General features: G+C 37.3%; 4 protein-coding genes across 4 annotated transcripts; 2 read left to right on the top strand and 2 right to left on the bottom strand.

The window, feature by feature from the left end:
* Nucleotides 1-669: 669 nt before the first annotated feature.
* On the bottom strand, nucleotides 670-5,980 carry LOC108976683 (erythroid differentiation-related factor 1). The gene is made up of 9 exons (XM_018945927.1): nucleotides 5,833-5,980; nucleotides 5,573-5,778; nucleotides 3,099-5,257; nucleotides 2,854-3,033; nucleotides 2,477-2,795; nucleotides 2,236-2,419; nucleotides 1,895-2,022; nucleotides 1,639-1,823; nucleotides 670-1,556 (listed from the first exon to the last, which is right to left on the bottom strand). Exons 1-9 carry the CDS (start codon nucleotides 5,851-5,853, stop codon nucleotides 1,153-1,155), a joined length of 3,786 nt encoding a protein of 1,261 aa, XP_018801472.1. The 5' UTR covers nucleotides 5,854-5,980; the 3' UTR covers nucleotides 670-1,152.
* Nucleotides 5,981-6,651: 671 nt separating this feature from the next.
* On the top strand, nucleotides 6,652-8,519 carry LOC108976706 (very-long-chain enoyl-CoA reductase). Its single transcript, XM_018945968.1, has 5 exons — nucleotides 6,652-6,863; nucleotides 6,951-7,312; nucleotides 7,613-7,829; nucleotides 7,892-8,007; nucleotides 8,064-8,519. The coding sequence occupies exons 1-5, from the start codon at nucleotides 6,858-6,860 to the stop codon at nucleotides 8,266-8,268; spliced, it is 906 nt and encodes a 301-aa protein (XP_018801513.1). The 5' UTR covers nucleotides 6,652-6,857; the 3' UTR covers nucleotides 8,269-8,519.
* Nucleotides 8,520-8,844: 325 nt separating this feature from the next.
* LOC108976693 (uncharacterized protein C1orf50 homolog) lies at nucleotides 8,845-9,984 on the top strand. Its single transcript, XM_018945944.1, has 4 exons — nucleotides 8,845-9,152; nucleotides 9,213-9,382; nucleotides 9,444-9,605; nucleotides 9,675-9,984. The coding sequence occupies exons 1-4, from the start codon at nucleotides 9,095-9,097 to the stop codon at nucleotides 9,861-9,863; spliced, it is 579 nt and encodes a 192-aa protein (XP_018801489.1). The 5' UTR covers nucleotides 8,845-9,094; the 3' UTR covers nucleotides 9,864-9,984.
* Nucleotides 9,985-9,995: 11 nt separating this feature from the next.
* Nucleotides 9,996-11,982, bottom strand: LOC108976692 (microfibrillar-associated protein 1). Its single transcript, XM_018945943.1, has 5 exons — nucleotides 11,683-11,982; nucleotides 11,149-11,621; nucleotides 10,802-11,074; nucleotides 10,619-10,743; nucleotides 9,996-10,555 (listed from the first exon to the last, which is right to left on the bottom strand). Exons 1-5 carry the CDS (start codon nucleotides 11,750-11,752, stop codon nucleotides 10,120-10,122), a joined length of 1,377 nt encoding a protein of 458 aa, XP_018801488.1. The 5' UTR covers nucleotides 11,753-11,982; the 3' UTR covers nucleotides 9,996-10,119.
* Nucleotides 11,983-13,821: the final 1,839 nt, after the last annotated feature.

Here is a 13,821-nt window from a genome sequence, read left to right as displayed (position 1 = left end):
GCAAAAAACACATTTCAGTAAAACTATTTTCGTTATTGGTTATGAATAGCACGCTGTCCTTATTAAATCGCACAACTGCTGGCGGACTTTGTTAAAAACAAACTGGATATTTACGAAATGTGTGCAAATACTTTGCATTCGTCAAACGGAATTTATTTTTTATAAATAATGAGTAATAAAAAATGCCGTTTACTGGCGGATATTTTTATAACTTACTACAAATTTATTCTTGTCCTTATTGTTTTTTACATAACTGTATATGATATACGTTTGCTGTCTATGGTATACGTTCTCTGCACATATTTTACGTTCTCTGTCGTCATATCGTAAAATTTCTCTGGCACAGCGCCGGTACTGTTAAAGATGTAAACAATGTTAATTTAGTGGATTTCGTTGAAATCTCAGGTTTTACTCGTTGCTTTTTAAAATTCCTCCTGCAGGAAATATGAATTGCATTTCATCTTCGATGAAAATTATTAATCTAAAATAATATATAAGTGCACACATACGCCTGCAGAATTCATAAAAGCACGATATTTAATGGTATCTGTGTATTTCTGTAACAAATATAACGCTTATCTTTTATTACAAAAGTAAACATGAATGCAAAAACAATTTATGGTTTTTAGAGATCTAATTTAATGATTTTAACTGTGAACTGAAAATTAATATAGCTAAGAGAAATGGTGCAATATGTCAAATTGTAAAATAAGTACAAAATTCAATATTTGCGTACCAATAGGAAATTAAATACATTTTATTAACTTTCGAAACTAAAAAATGTGACTAAATTGTGTAAGTAATAAAAACAAAAAATAGTTGTATTACTTTGATTTACGCACTAGTTACAGTCAAACAGTACAAAATTAGGTTCGTTAATTAATTAATAATTCGTTAAAACTATAAAATTAAGTTAATACTACAGTTTATGTATAACTAATTTCACACGTGGTCTTACCACAATTCTAATCACAAAGCAAAGCTTACGGTCGAATTTAATTCAGTAATGGTGACCGGAAGCTTACGTGTTAGAAATTCAAAATCACTTAAAATTAATTACAACTTGCATAGCGCTGCCCGATTTCATAGCCAGTCATAAGGAATATGATTTAGTTGAGATGTGTAGCGTAATATCAGGCAGAAGCAGCTAGTTTAAAGCTTCTCAGTTGCATTTGGTATGTGTGACTGCTGCAGCTCATTTAAGCGCTCCATTAAAGTGGCATAGTGCTGCGCCAACTGTTCAACAGACGCACTCTGCTGCTGCTCAGCTGTGCGTCTGCACGTCAACGTTGTCATATACATTTTCTTATAAAGTTCTACTAATCTTTTGGGGTCCTTGCCGGTGAGCAGCATTTTTATCAATGTTTTCAGTGTGTTTTGCAAACGGCTTTCAAATAGTAACATATGTTTACAGAACTCATCATTCGTTGTCTTGCTCTCTGTGGTATTATTTGTGGTTAAGGAGGTTATGGCATATTCGAACACCACTTTCGACTTGAGACACAAGCTCAAGGCCGTCTGCAAGTGTTTGATTTTTTGAGCAATATGCGGTGAAACTGCAATATGCATAATCAAATAAAAAATATATATGTAAATATATATGAATAAAAATGTATATAACTTGAATGTAATAATTACTTTCAGCTAAGAATTCTTGCAATGAAATACGTTCAAGTTGCACAGCCAAATAAGCTTCGCGCAAGCTGTCTAATATAGCAGCGGCACGCTCATAGTGATGCTTGCATAGCTGCAAAGTAGTTTTAGGTATTGACGCAAGGTCGGTGCAACTATTGCGTAATTGACTATAATAAAATGATGCGATGCTGTAAAGAAAAAGTTAGGTTATAAAGAGTTCAATTTTTTAAAGTTTACTAAGCAGTATAAGCAAACTTACCGCTTATGTATTAGGCCAGAGCGATAAGTGTAGAGTATCTGTCTGGAGCCAGTATGCTCTAAATCACAAAGTTTGAGCGATTTCTGCAACATATCCAATACTTGTTTCTCCAATTCAGCGCGTGTAGCCTGTAAAGCACAAAAAATATATATTTTAAATACTTTTTATAAAAAACAAAAAACATATTAAAGTCGATTGCAACGAAACTATGATACCCTTCAAAATTTTTCATATGAGAACTTTATTATCGATCAGAACTGTATATTTGAAGATTTTAGCTTAACCTTAGAGAACAATCTGTATCAATTTACCCTATTCAGGATATAGCAAACATATTTTACCTCATCAGCAGTGCTGAAGTCTTGTAACTGTTTGGCCAAGGTAAATGTGGCAGTCGAAAGCTCCCAATGCACTAAGTCCCATAGCTCCACGCTGCACTTTCGTGAGCCCAGCACTTCTTTGGCTTTTTCATAGTTCGAGAAGGCCTCACTATAGAACATCTTCTGTTTTCGCACGAAGTCAATGCTGCGATCAAGGCGGAATTAGTAACATAAATGGAAATTATAGCATTAATATTCATACTTCTCTTCTGGCAGAAGCAAGTGTGCACGAAAACGCATAAAGCGACCGATGTTGCAATATAAAAATGCTTGATTAACATTGTCCTGCACCTCGTTAAACGCTGCAATGCCGCGTATCAGACAGTCATACGATTTCATGGCCAATTTCATATATACTGGTTCCTCAGACATCTCCTGCGTTTCGTCTTGCTTAGACTTCTCCGTCGTTTCGTCTTGCTCAGCTTCGTCGGTTTGGCTTTTATCTGACATAGAAATTTCGGTTGAGTCACTATCGTCCGAAGATTTATTTGAATTTTTCTCCATATCTTTTGCATATTCCTCTAAAAAATGTAGGCTTAAATTATTTATTTGATAAAAATTAAAGATTTAAGTATAAACCTTGAGCCCAATACATGTATTTTAGACCCAGCTCATTGCGCACGTTGCCCAAACGACGCAACAACTCACTCTTGGCCTCTTCATCTGTGACGCAATCAATAGCATTTTCATAACATTTACAGCTGGAAAGCATTAAGTGTTCAAGGTTTCCCAATGGCATGATTAGTTCAGTGATGTCGTCTAGAAAGCAAATACAAGCATATGTAGAGTGACGAGTATATATTTACCACTTTGTTTACCCTTACCACTATTCAGGTCTTTCGCTAACTCGACATCGATATTTTGTGCAATTTCTGAATCTTCGTTGAATTGCGCGAGAAAACTGTCAATGTCCTGCCAACTCTTAGCCATTTGGTAGAAACAATCGCCGGCGCGTCCTAGCAAGCAACTCCTTTGCGAAACTATATCAGACATGTATTTCAACACCACCTGCTGACAGCGGTAGGCCATATAAATAGCCTTTAGACATCTACCATACTTCAGCTCACCATAATGATATTCTGCATAGGTGGCGTAGGTAAGACAAGCCTTCTCCAGCAACAGCAACTTCAAGTGCACATTCCAAGAGCCGAAATGTTGTGTATTAAACTTTGTCGCAATGCGTTTGTCTTCGGCTTGTGGCTGTGTTGGCGCTTGATTGGCGTCAGCCTTTGCGCTTTGACTCTCTTTCAACTCTTTACCCTTGTTACGCTTCGCTTTTGATTTTTTACCTTTCTTCGCCTTTTCACTATGTACGGAAAGGTTGTCGTCTGCAACTTCGTCAACCAAATTTTTGTTCCCTTCTGCTTCACCATTTAACAACTGTTTGCTGAGGCTCTCGTAAGGTAGCGGTATGGGTTTGAAAGGTTTCGCCATATTCGGATGCTGTTCCTCGTGCAGTATGCGTTGCTTTTCTTCATCCTTGGCGCGAACTTCACTTTCTTTGATGAATTTCTCCTCACTGGTGTTGAAAAACTTCAAACACGCTATGCCGGCACTAATATGCTCCAATGCAATGCGACAACGTTCCTCTATACCAGCCTGCAATGGGAATGGCGCACGCGGCAGACGCTTACCATTTTTAATTTGTGCGTCCAGATTTAATTCTTTGAGTGTATCGCAAATTTGTTTCATTGCCACATTGTCGCTGTGTTCGACATTTTCACTGAGTTCATTGTGCGTGTCATTTAAATTGAAATCATCATCGGTAACTGAATCACCATCTTCATCCTCTTCGTATACAGATTGCGTATCGGAATCTATGTCGGTGTTATCGAATTTGGGCGCTTTGGGATCAATGCCGGCCGGCACGTGTAAATCGGACAGTATATAGTGAGAAGATGTTACGATTTGTGGATATTTCTCCTTGGACAGCAGCTTAATGCAGTTATCTAGCAAAGCTTTTATGTTACCCGCCATTTTCGGTGTTATCTGTGTAGCTGTATTCTTCATATTGCGCGCCACTGTGTACAGAAGCATGGCCACGGGCACAGTGAAGGGATTTTCCTGCTTTTCATCACATCTATTCGCTTCGGTGTCCTTTTGACAGAGCGTTGTCAGATCATACAGTTTTACAACATCATCGTTTCGTCCTTTAAACAACCAGTAAGTATGTCCAGATTTTGTCGCGTTGGCTTTTAGGAATGACAGTATATTTTGTGCAACATTGCGCACTACTTGTGGTGAAAACTGTGAATTTTCGAGGTAGGGTAAATCTTCCGTTTTGATAATTTCATATTTCTGTACAATACCATCCAAATGATAACACATGACGACTTCTGGCACGTTGCACATCAAGTTGTCCAGCCAATAATCAATACCTGTCAGCACATTTATCGGCTTAGCCATATCACGTAACCTTAAACTAATACATGGGCGATTAGGCCCACCAAAAATCGGCATGTCAGTACCAATGAGCATACGTATATCTTCAAATGTCCAGAGAACATTCCGATTGAAGACATGACTCGATTTGGGATCTGGCATATTTTCCTCTACTTTGGGTTCAGGTAAAACTGGACCGGTAATAGGTAAAACTGGTCTTGTGCGTTGGGCTTCTTGTTCAGGCTCCTCAGCACCCGATTGCTTTAAACTGTAGTAGAGGAATTTCGATAGCAAGTTTTTCGTTTGTAATGCTTCACGTGATTTGTCTTTTAGACAGAAGCTGTGATCTTTTTCACCATATGCCATAATATGTTCTAATATAAAAGTACGTAGCCATTTCCAATCGTCGTCGGCTTTACGCAGCAAGTACTTCTGTATGTCGAACTCATCTAGCAACAATGTATTGCCCACCTTATGCACAATCATGCTGATGGCACTTTTCGATGTATAAGGCATCTTCAGAAGCCGTTTTATGTTTTCGGCATCAGTCACAACATCCACCTCGCCCACACAGTCGGGAAACATGTGTGCAATGCTGAAGCTGAATAATATATACAAAATGAAAGGTTGTCATTGGAAGTGATTTTGGTTACGAATTAGAATAACTGAATTTAACTAAAATAACAAAATTCAAATTGTTTTTACCACTTTAGTTTTTACATAATTTTTAATAATATATTTGTTTTTAGTTTCCAATTTATTTAAACTAGAAATATAAATATATCGAAAAAGTTTGGATGGCACCATATTAAAGGAATGTACTTAGAGGGTGGTAACACTTTCCACCTMCCTTCGAACTCCTTCCATTCCGAAATACGCGATTATAAAACCACTGCCAAACTTTGAAATGACTCACCTAGCGAAGCCGGGCGATTGGTAGAGTGCCTGGTGTAGCCCACTGTTGTCCGACGTGGTCAACCAATTAGAAGGTGGCAAATTCAAATTGGTGTTGCATTGTAGGCGATTGAAGCTTACTGGCACCTGCACTGCGGAAAACTTAACAACTGCTTTGGATTTCACTTCTACCAACTCATGCGGTCCGATATTCTGGCACAATTCAATCTGCAAAACAATTGAAGTTGCAACATCTGTTACCGCTAACTTTGTATTTCTTACCTCTTCTGCATTTTCAGTCATATTGTACAATATTTATTTTCATGCCAATGCTAAAATAAAGTATATTTAATGTTTTATAAGTAATTTGTTTAATTTTCAGCTTAGGTACGTTTTATCAGATGTTTATTCTTCTCTAATTTCGATTCGTTTCCAGAAGAATCACATGTTAAAAGAAATCGCTACAATATTTACGAATAGGAGATGAGGGAAATGGATAGCAAGTTAAGCCAATGGTGTGTCTTTATCGAGTAGGGTGAAAGGGATTTAAATACAGGCGGACATGTTATGTTTACAGACCAATTAACTTAATAATGGCAAGAGACAGTATTAATTTAATAATGTGCACTTGAGCAGAAGTTTGCAATTAACTAATATCAATAAATCATCGTACTCTTGATTTTCCGAATCAAAGTAAATGTTTCTAAAAGAAGTACTTCTTACTGATTGGAAAAAATCAGTTTGTGGTGGTGGGTATCCCTGATAAATCATTGTAACTAATAGTAGCCATACACGACATACATGTACGTGCAAAAAGTATGTGCATAAGTGAAGTTACGCGTCTATAAATTTTTGGTCATAGGAGTGCATAATGGCGAAAGTTTTCGATTTTTACGATCGGTTTGCAACCAAACGTGTTGTGTCCTTCGACTTTCTAACCAGGGAATAAATTTTTCACAATAACATTTATTTAAAAGTCTGCAATTTACTATAGTTGAGCATTAAAAAAACCGCGGATTTAAAAAGCGAAGCGAACATAGCAGTTAACAGTTAATTTATCGATAGCTCGAGAGGCATTAATCTTATACCAGCAACATCTTTAAATAATCGACTGAACTTTGATTTCTCTTTTTGCTTCGTATAAACTTCGAAATTTTCGCAGCAACTGATTTGTGCATAGCGCATTTAACAAAACTGTCTGGTGGAATTCACACAATTCACAAATTGGCGTTGAGAGTGAATATAACTTGACCAACATTTCAACAACATTTGCATTCCGTACACCATAAGACATATTAATTTGCATAATGGATGTAAGTTGAAGAGTACAAAATTAAAACAACTAGTTTCTGGATTGATAATACTGATAGTGCAATTGTAATTATTTTACAAAAACCTAGATTGAAATATTGTCAACAACTGGCACAAAATCGTTTGGAAGATGTCAAGTTCCGGCCAATACTACCGTTGGGGATCTACGTTATATTATTCATAAAAAATACCGTAGCACACCGGCACCGGAGCGGCAGTCCTTACGATTGGAGCCGCGTGGCAAAGCTCTGAAGGAAACTGACACCTTAGAGACGGCTAACGTGGGAAAGTCTAGCAAGATTTACATTAAAGATCTTGGCCCACAAATTGGATGGAAGACTGTATTTTTAGCTGAGTACGCTGGTCCACTTTTCGTATATCTTATCTTCTATGGACGTCCTAGTTTTATCTACGGGGAAGCAGCGAATACACCAATTTCTTTAACAGCACAGTAAGTTTGTCAATCTTGAACTTTCCCCTGGTGCGCTCTAGTGGCTGTCATTAGCGCAGCACAACACACATAAACGTGAAAAGCAAACATAGCAACAATGCAGACAACAACAAAAGCGGCGACCCAGTTTAACCTTTAATTTTTTTATGTTTTGCTGTGTTATATCTTCGCCGCGGTCGAGCCGCAGTCGCTATGTGTTTCACAAGCGCTCATCAATTTTTGCATTCATTATCAATCGCTTTTATACATTCGCAAACTTTAAGAAATTGCAAAATTATATAATTTTATTTCCTTTTACAGTATCGCTGCTGGCTGCTACATTGTACATTATGTTAAGCGAATTTTGGAGACTATTTTTGTACATCGTTTCTCGCATGCTACTATGCCCATTCGTAATCTGTTCAAAAATTGCAGCTACTACTGGGGATTCACCGCATACGTTTCCTACCACGTTAATCACCCATTGTTTACCAGTCCTTGTGCTCTTCAAGTCTGGGGCTCTCTAGCAGCTTTCGCGGTATATTCATTATAATAATTAAATATCGCGATAAATTAATAAGAGTTATATTTCTCCTTTAGATATGCGAAATCGGCAATTTCTCAATACACATTGCTCTACGCAACTTGCGTCCGCCTGGCACAAAGGTGCGCCGAATTCCGGTACCTGATGGCAATCTCTTCACAAAATTATTCAAGTAAGTTTATTCAACCTAAAGTAAGTTCAACTTTACTAATAGTATTCAACTTTCAGTTTGGTTTCCTGTCCGAACTACACATATGAGATTGGTTCTTGGGTAGCATTCTCTCTGATGACTCAATGCCTTCCAGCTATGCTTTTTGCTATTGCTGGAGCTTACCAAATGACTGTATGGGCCTTGGGCAAGCACCGTAACTACAAAAAAGAGTTCAAAGACTATCCCAGAAGACGTCGTGCCATCTTTCCGTTTGTGCTTTAAATTTCTTGCAGTAAAACATTCGTGCAAATTTGAAAATTATGTTATGACAACATTCAACATTTCTATTGCAATATACCTATTGCATTAAAGCTTATATATAACATTTGAACAAACTAATATATAATTGTCATAGGTGTTAGATTTATTCTTATCCCGGTGTAGACGCTGTATTCATACAGGTAAATAATTATGTCATACATGATCTAATCAATTGTTAATAAATAATAAAATGTAGTGGTATTGTGAAAAAAGTTGTTTGATTGTTTAAACACCACCTTATGACAATTGAAACTCAGTTTCAAATTACGATTTGTAATAAGAATCTGTGCCATAAATAAAATTCTCCTCCTGGATCGAATGTTGATAGCAACAAAAAGTTCTGGTTCTTTACACATTTGTGACTTAATATATTTTATTATTTAATGTTACTTGTTTGCATCAATATATCAATATGCAATTTTATTTATGTTGCCCCTCTGTGCATATCAAAACATATGTTATATTTGTAAGGCAACACAAAAGTAATCGATAAATAAATATGCCGAATTTTGTATTTGCTAAAATATAACCATCCAAAGTTACCAGTTCTATGAACTCCTCCTGGAAAGTTTAAACGCAACACAAAATTTTAGCAATTATTTTTTATGTCTTATTGAAGCAGCAATTTTATTATACAATTCTATTGATATACATTCTTCCAAAAATTATCGATGTAACTCAATTCGATACAACAAGAAACAACTGACCGTTCAGTGCTTGCATGCTTTACAGCAACAATTCTACACCACAAATAAAAAATTAAAATTCGAAGCTTTTCACATTTGTTATGAAAAGGAGCGCAGTAGAAATGGAGCGTCTGACATATGAATCTGCCGTGAAAAAGGGTAATTACTTATTGCACCATATATAGTTAATAATTCACTAAATATGTTATAATTTCACAGCGCAGTTGGTTGAACGGAATCCCCATCCTAATGGCGTGAATATATTGGATCCACTTCGCGTGTCCATGCATAATGAGGAAGACATCATATCATTGGCAACACAAATACAAAATGCGGATAAGCAGTTGAAAGTCGGTACATGCCAGAAACTTTGTGTGATACTAGATCAGGTGAGATCAGCACATTTGCTTATAGTGAAAAATTTATTCTACATATATTTATATGATCTAGATTAAAATGCTGCAAGCGCAAGCCATGCAAATACTAAAGGAGTCCGACGAGAGTCAATTATTGCACAATGCCGCTTGTAACTTCACAAAGAAACCCGGCCATGTTTATCATCTTTATCAACGCCAATCCGGTCAGAGTTATTTCAGTATGCTTTCGCCGGAAGTAAGTTTACATCCTCCACAGATCTTCATATATGTATACGACTATTAATTTATTATTGCTAATGCGCAGGAATGGAGCGGTAATGTAGATCAGAAATATCTTGGGAGCTACAGATTAGAATTTGATTTATCATGGACGCCGTTGGATAAAATGAAGGAAAGGGATGAGAAGATGAAGTGGGCTGAGAAATGTTATACAACAACCTCCTTAGCGGCAGGTCCAATGCCAATGGCCATTGATTTTGGTAACGACAAATAAACAAGTAAATGTACTCTAGCAAAATTTCTTTTGTAATTAAAATTGTAACTCTAAACTTCAGAAGAACAGAATTTGTTGTTGTGAAAAGTGTATTGGTTAATAATAATTTTTTAAAAGTAAAGTTTATCTCTATTATTCAATTAAAACTAAAGCTTTATTAAATGCTTATCTCTAAAACTATTTATACATACGTATAAATCTATACATGCATACATATGTGTTGAGTGTATATAATTGACAGTTCTTTGTAAAATTACTATTCCATCTTCTTGCGTTTGGACAAAGTGGGTCGATCAAACACTTGTTTCATACCACCAGCTTTCTCATTGTGGAATTTAATGTTATTTGAGGTCTCGGCATACCACGGCGAATCGAATTTCGTTGTATCTTGATCCACTAAATGTGTATATTTGGTACGACCGCAACGTCCAAAGTTCTTCACTTGCATCACCTTGGGCAGAATAGTCTTGTCAAAGTGATCTTCTAGTGTGGCTTGGGCAAAGTCACGCTTCAGCACATCATTTTCTTCGTCCAAGTAGAAAGCACCACGATGATAGTACTTTTGCAAAAACTTATACTTTCCTTTGGCAGCTTTGTTCGTGATAACCTTGGGATTGTTACGCAGTTCCTGGCGACGTTCTTCTTCAGTCAAGTTGCGCATACGATCAATTTCGAGTTTCTCACGTTCAGCACTGCGATTGATAAAAGGTATTTTTAATGATGTTATCAAAACAGAGCATATTAATAACACATACTTTTCACGTTCCTCGCGATCACGTTTTACACGTTTCAGCTCGCGCAATTTCCACGCTTCGTACTCAACTTCATCATTTTCATCATCCGTGCATACATCATCGATGCTGGCTTCCGCTGTGTCGGGCTGTTGAAAAAAGATTTGATAAAATTGAGAAAATTTAAGCAACAAATATTTAATATACCTTAGCCTTTTCCAAATCCTTCTTGACGCTTTCCTCTACCAAGCGCAATGTAGCGCGTCTACGTTCCTTTGCTGAACGTTTGGCCTCGGCCTCTAATTGCTTTTGCTTTTGTGCTTCACGCTCCTTCTCTTGTATAGTCGCGCGTTCGCGTTTGCGCACGAAAAGTGGTTTTAATCGAGGTTCGTTATCTTCCTCACTCTCTGTCTCTTCTTCATATTCAGAACTTTCGGTCTCTGAAGATTCAGATTTATTTTCTTCTTCTTTTTGCAAAATCTACAAATATAAATTATATTCTTAATTGCGCGCTAAACATGTATATATATGCAAGCACCAACTAATTTATTTACCTCTTCTTCCTTCTGCTGTTGTAACATGCGATGCCGCAATCTTAGACGACGTTGTTCTAGCTCATCCTCACTCACATCTGAGTCTGTGTCCGACTCAGAGGCAAGTGTGATTTTATTGGTCACTGGACCTTCGGGTTTTTCTGGCTCACTCTCTTCAGATTCTGATTCCACTATCTCTGGTTCGTGTATGTGTCTATGCCTTTCACGGCGCTCTCGTTCAAGTTCTTCTTGATCTTCTGGACGCGTTCTCAAACGTCGTAAACGTGGATCATCGACTTCTCCTTCATCACCTGAATGAGCCTCAGCATGTTCACGCTGAGAGCGCCGTTCAAGTTGTGCTTGTGCAGCACGTTTGCGATGATCTATGAAATCTTCCAAATCGGATTCATCAGAGCTACTGCCTACTAGAGCGTAATCTGGCCGCTTTCCCGAAACATATCGCTGCACCTTCACTTTTTGCATAGATATTTCACCTGAGAAATTGCGAGTCGTTTATAGTTGATTAGTGATAAACGCAAATCCTATTGAACTTACCTTTTTCATTGCGAACAGGTACGGCACCGGCGGTACTTTGAATAGCAGCAGCTAAGGTTGCGGAACTCATTTTAATTAATTATTGTTATTGTTCGATTATTTCTTTGATAACACAGGATTTATGTTACACTTGAAAATCCTTTTTCTTATAGAAGCGAAATAGTTAATAGTTTTAAGTCCTTTTTTTGTACGATAATAACCTTTAAAGAATCAAAACACTATTTTTGACACACTTTAGATACCTTTTTATCAGTTTTTCATTTATTTAGTAAAATTTTGTCCTGAAAAAACAAATGTATGAAAAGGTATTTTGTTGGTAAACATATGTTTTGAACGGGTAATAGCTCACGTATTTGTAATAGATCACAGGGTTGCTATTTTAGCATAGAGTCGCATTTGGGAATTTCATTTAAATTTATTAACAATAAAGCCTATTCGAATAGTTTATTTTATATTTTTTATTTTTAAATTAACTTAAATAATATTAAGAACATTATTTCGGAACTTCCTGTAATATTACCATTTTGTAATATTAGGTTGTCAAAAAAGTTTTGCGGTATTTTCGCTAGTTGGCGCTGAGAGCGCATAGTTCTAGTTCGTCGCATCGGGTCATGCTATACCTTGCTTTGGAAAGCTGATTTCACGCGCTAACACGTGTTTGATTGATTGTCGTTTCTTTTAAGTCGTTCGTAAGTTATAGCGTCGCAAACATGGAGCAAAATAAAGATAAAATATATTTTACAGTACCACTACGATAAAGGCAAAAATGCATCTCAAGCCGATAATAAAATTTGTGCAGTTTTTGGACCCGATACAGTTTCCATTTCCACCGCACAACGATGGTTTCAAAGTTTTCGTTCTGGTGTAGAGGTGGTCGAAGATGCGCCATGCTCCGGAAGGCCTGTCGTCGAAAATTGCGATCAAATCGCTGAATTGGTCGAAAGAGACTGGCATAGTAGCAGCCGTAGCATCGGTCAAAAGCTGGGCATGAGTCATCAAAAAAAAATTTATGAACAATTGAAAATTCAATAAAAATATCAATAATATTATTATACACACTTGTTGTTGTCGTTGTTGTCGCAGCGGCCTTAAGTCATTTAGATGAGTGCTGCCAAGTTGACGGTCTTTAGCTAACAATGCCGGTCCATTCCGATTACTTAGTACCGTCGTCGGATCGGACTACGGACTTGAAGTCTCTGTGTCTCTGTGAGACTCTCTGAGAATTACTAGGCATCAACTTGGACTGCTTAAAGATTAGCTAAGATGATTTCCGAAGAGTTTATATGTAAGCACATATACATAGGTATAGTAAAAACCTGCGGGCTACCTGTAAAGAGCACAAAGAACTTCCCTCCCACTGGTGTTCTGGTAGAAATTTTTTTGATGGGAACAAACCACCTGGTTAATCAAATGAACATTCCTTCAATTCGTATAGAACATACGAGATTTTACAGGCCATATTTCGTACGCTACTATATTTAAAGAGGCACTTTTTATAGAGCGTGTTTATTCTGGTTTATGGGAATCAAACTTTCACCCATCTCATATGAATTATTCGCAACACTCATCTAACACCTCTTCCTATGGTAAAACCACTCCAAACCATAGTTTTTCCGGGATGCAATTCTGACTCATGTAGTGCGTATAGTTTGCTGAACAATAACGCCTATTTTGCTATTTCTGATGAAAATCCGGATCATTTTCAAGTTGGTGCTCAGCCCATTTCACAAACATACGACGATTCGGCTGGTCAAGCGTCATCAGTTCTTGCGTCAATTTAATCTTGTAAGGGTGTAAACCAAGCTCTTTTCGCAAAATTCGCCACAACGACGACATAAAGATGCCCAACGCTTGAGCGGCAGCCGTATTCTCGACACTTCTTTGTCTCACTGCTCAATTATTGATCTGACAGGACGATTATGACGATCTTAAATTGAACATAGCGCTCTTAAAGTTGAGACCACACTCCGAATTTCGGTAGTAAATTTTAAACAATTCAACTCGTTGTTGGATCATATTTCTTTCCATGCTGAAATGGCAAACCTTCTTCTTGATTGGCGTAGTCACCGCTTACGCGATTATAGCCGAGTTAACAACAGCGCGCCAGTCGTTTCTTCTTTTCGCTACGTGGCGCCAATT

The sequence above is a fragment of the Bactrocera latifrons genome, unplaced genomic scaffold, assembly GCF_001853355.1.
Source record: "Bactrocera latifrons isolate USDA-ARS-PBARC rearing strain unplaced genomic scaffold, ASM185335v1 scaffold_8, whole genome shotgun sequence".
NCBI classification, from domain to species: Eukaryota; Metazoa; Arthropoda; class Insecta; order Diptera; family Tephritidae; genus Bactrocera; species Bactrocera latifrons.
This window is presented reverse-complemented; position numbering and strand designations above follow the sequence as displayed.

Bases quoted from the DNA above. Each gene is read 5' to 3' on its own strand.
- LOC108976706 (XM_018945968.1), top strand. The intron at 7,313-7,612 runs GTAAGTTTGTCA...TTCCTTTTACAG, and splicing joins CCAATTTCTTTAACAGCACA to TATCGCTGCTGGCTGCTACA. The intron at 7,830-7,891 runs GTATATTCATTA...TTTCTCCTTTAG, and splicing joins GCTCTCTAGCAGCTTTCGCG to ATATGCGAAATCGGCAATTT.
- LOC108976693 (XM_018945944.1), top strand. From the start codon at position 9,095: ATGAAAAGGAGCGCAGTAGAAATGGAGCGTCTGACATATGAATCTGCC. The intron at 9,383-9,443 runs GTGAGATCAGCA...TATATGATCTAG, and splicing joins TTTGTGTGATACTAGATCAG to ATTAAAATGCTGCAAGCGCA. The intron at 9,606-9,674 runs GTAAGTTTACAT...GCTAATGCGCAG, and splicing joins TCAGTATGCTTTCGCCGGAA to GAATGGAGCGGTAATGTAGA.
- LOC108976692 (XM_018945943.1), bottom strand. From the start codon at position 11,752: ATGAGTTCCGCAACCTTAGCTGCTGCTATTCAAAGTACCGCCGGTGCC. The intron at 11,075-11,148 runs GTAAATAAATTA...TTATATTTGTAG, and splicing joins AACAGCAGAAGGAAGAAGAG to ATTTTGCAAAAAGAAGAAGA. The intron at 10,556-10,618 runs GTATGTGTTATT...TATCAATCGCAG, and splicing joins GATCGCGAGGAACGTGAAAA to TGCTGAACGTGAGAAACTCG.
- LOC108976683 (XM_018945927.1), bottom strand. From the start codon at position 5,853: ATGACTGAAAATGCAGAAGAG. The intron at 5,779-5,832 runs GTAAGAAATACA...ATTGTTTTGCAG, and splicing joins TGACTGAAAATGCAGAAGAG to ATTGAATTGTGCCAGAATAT. The intron at 2,796-2,853 runs GTTTATACTTAA...TACATTTTTTAG, and splicing joins ATACATGTATTGGGCTCAAG to AGGAATATGCAAAAGATATG.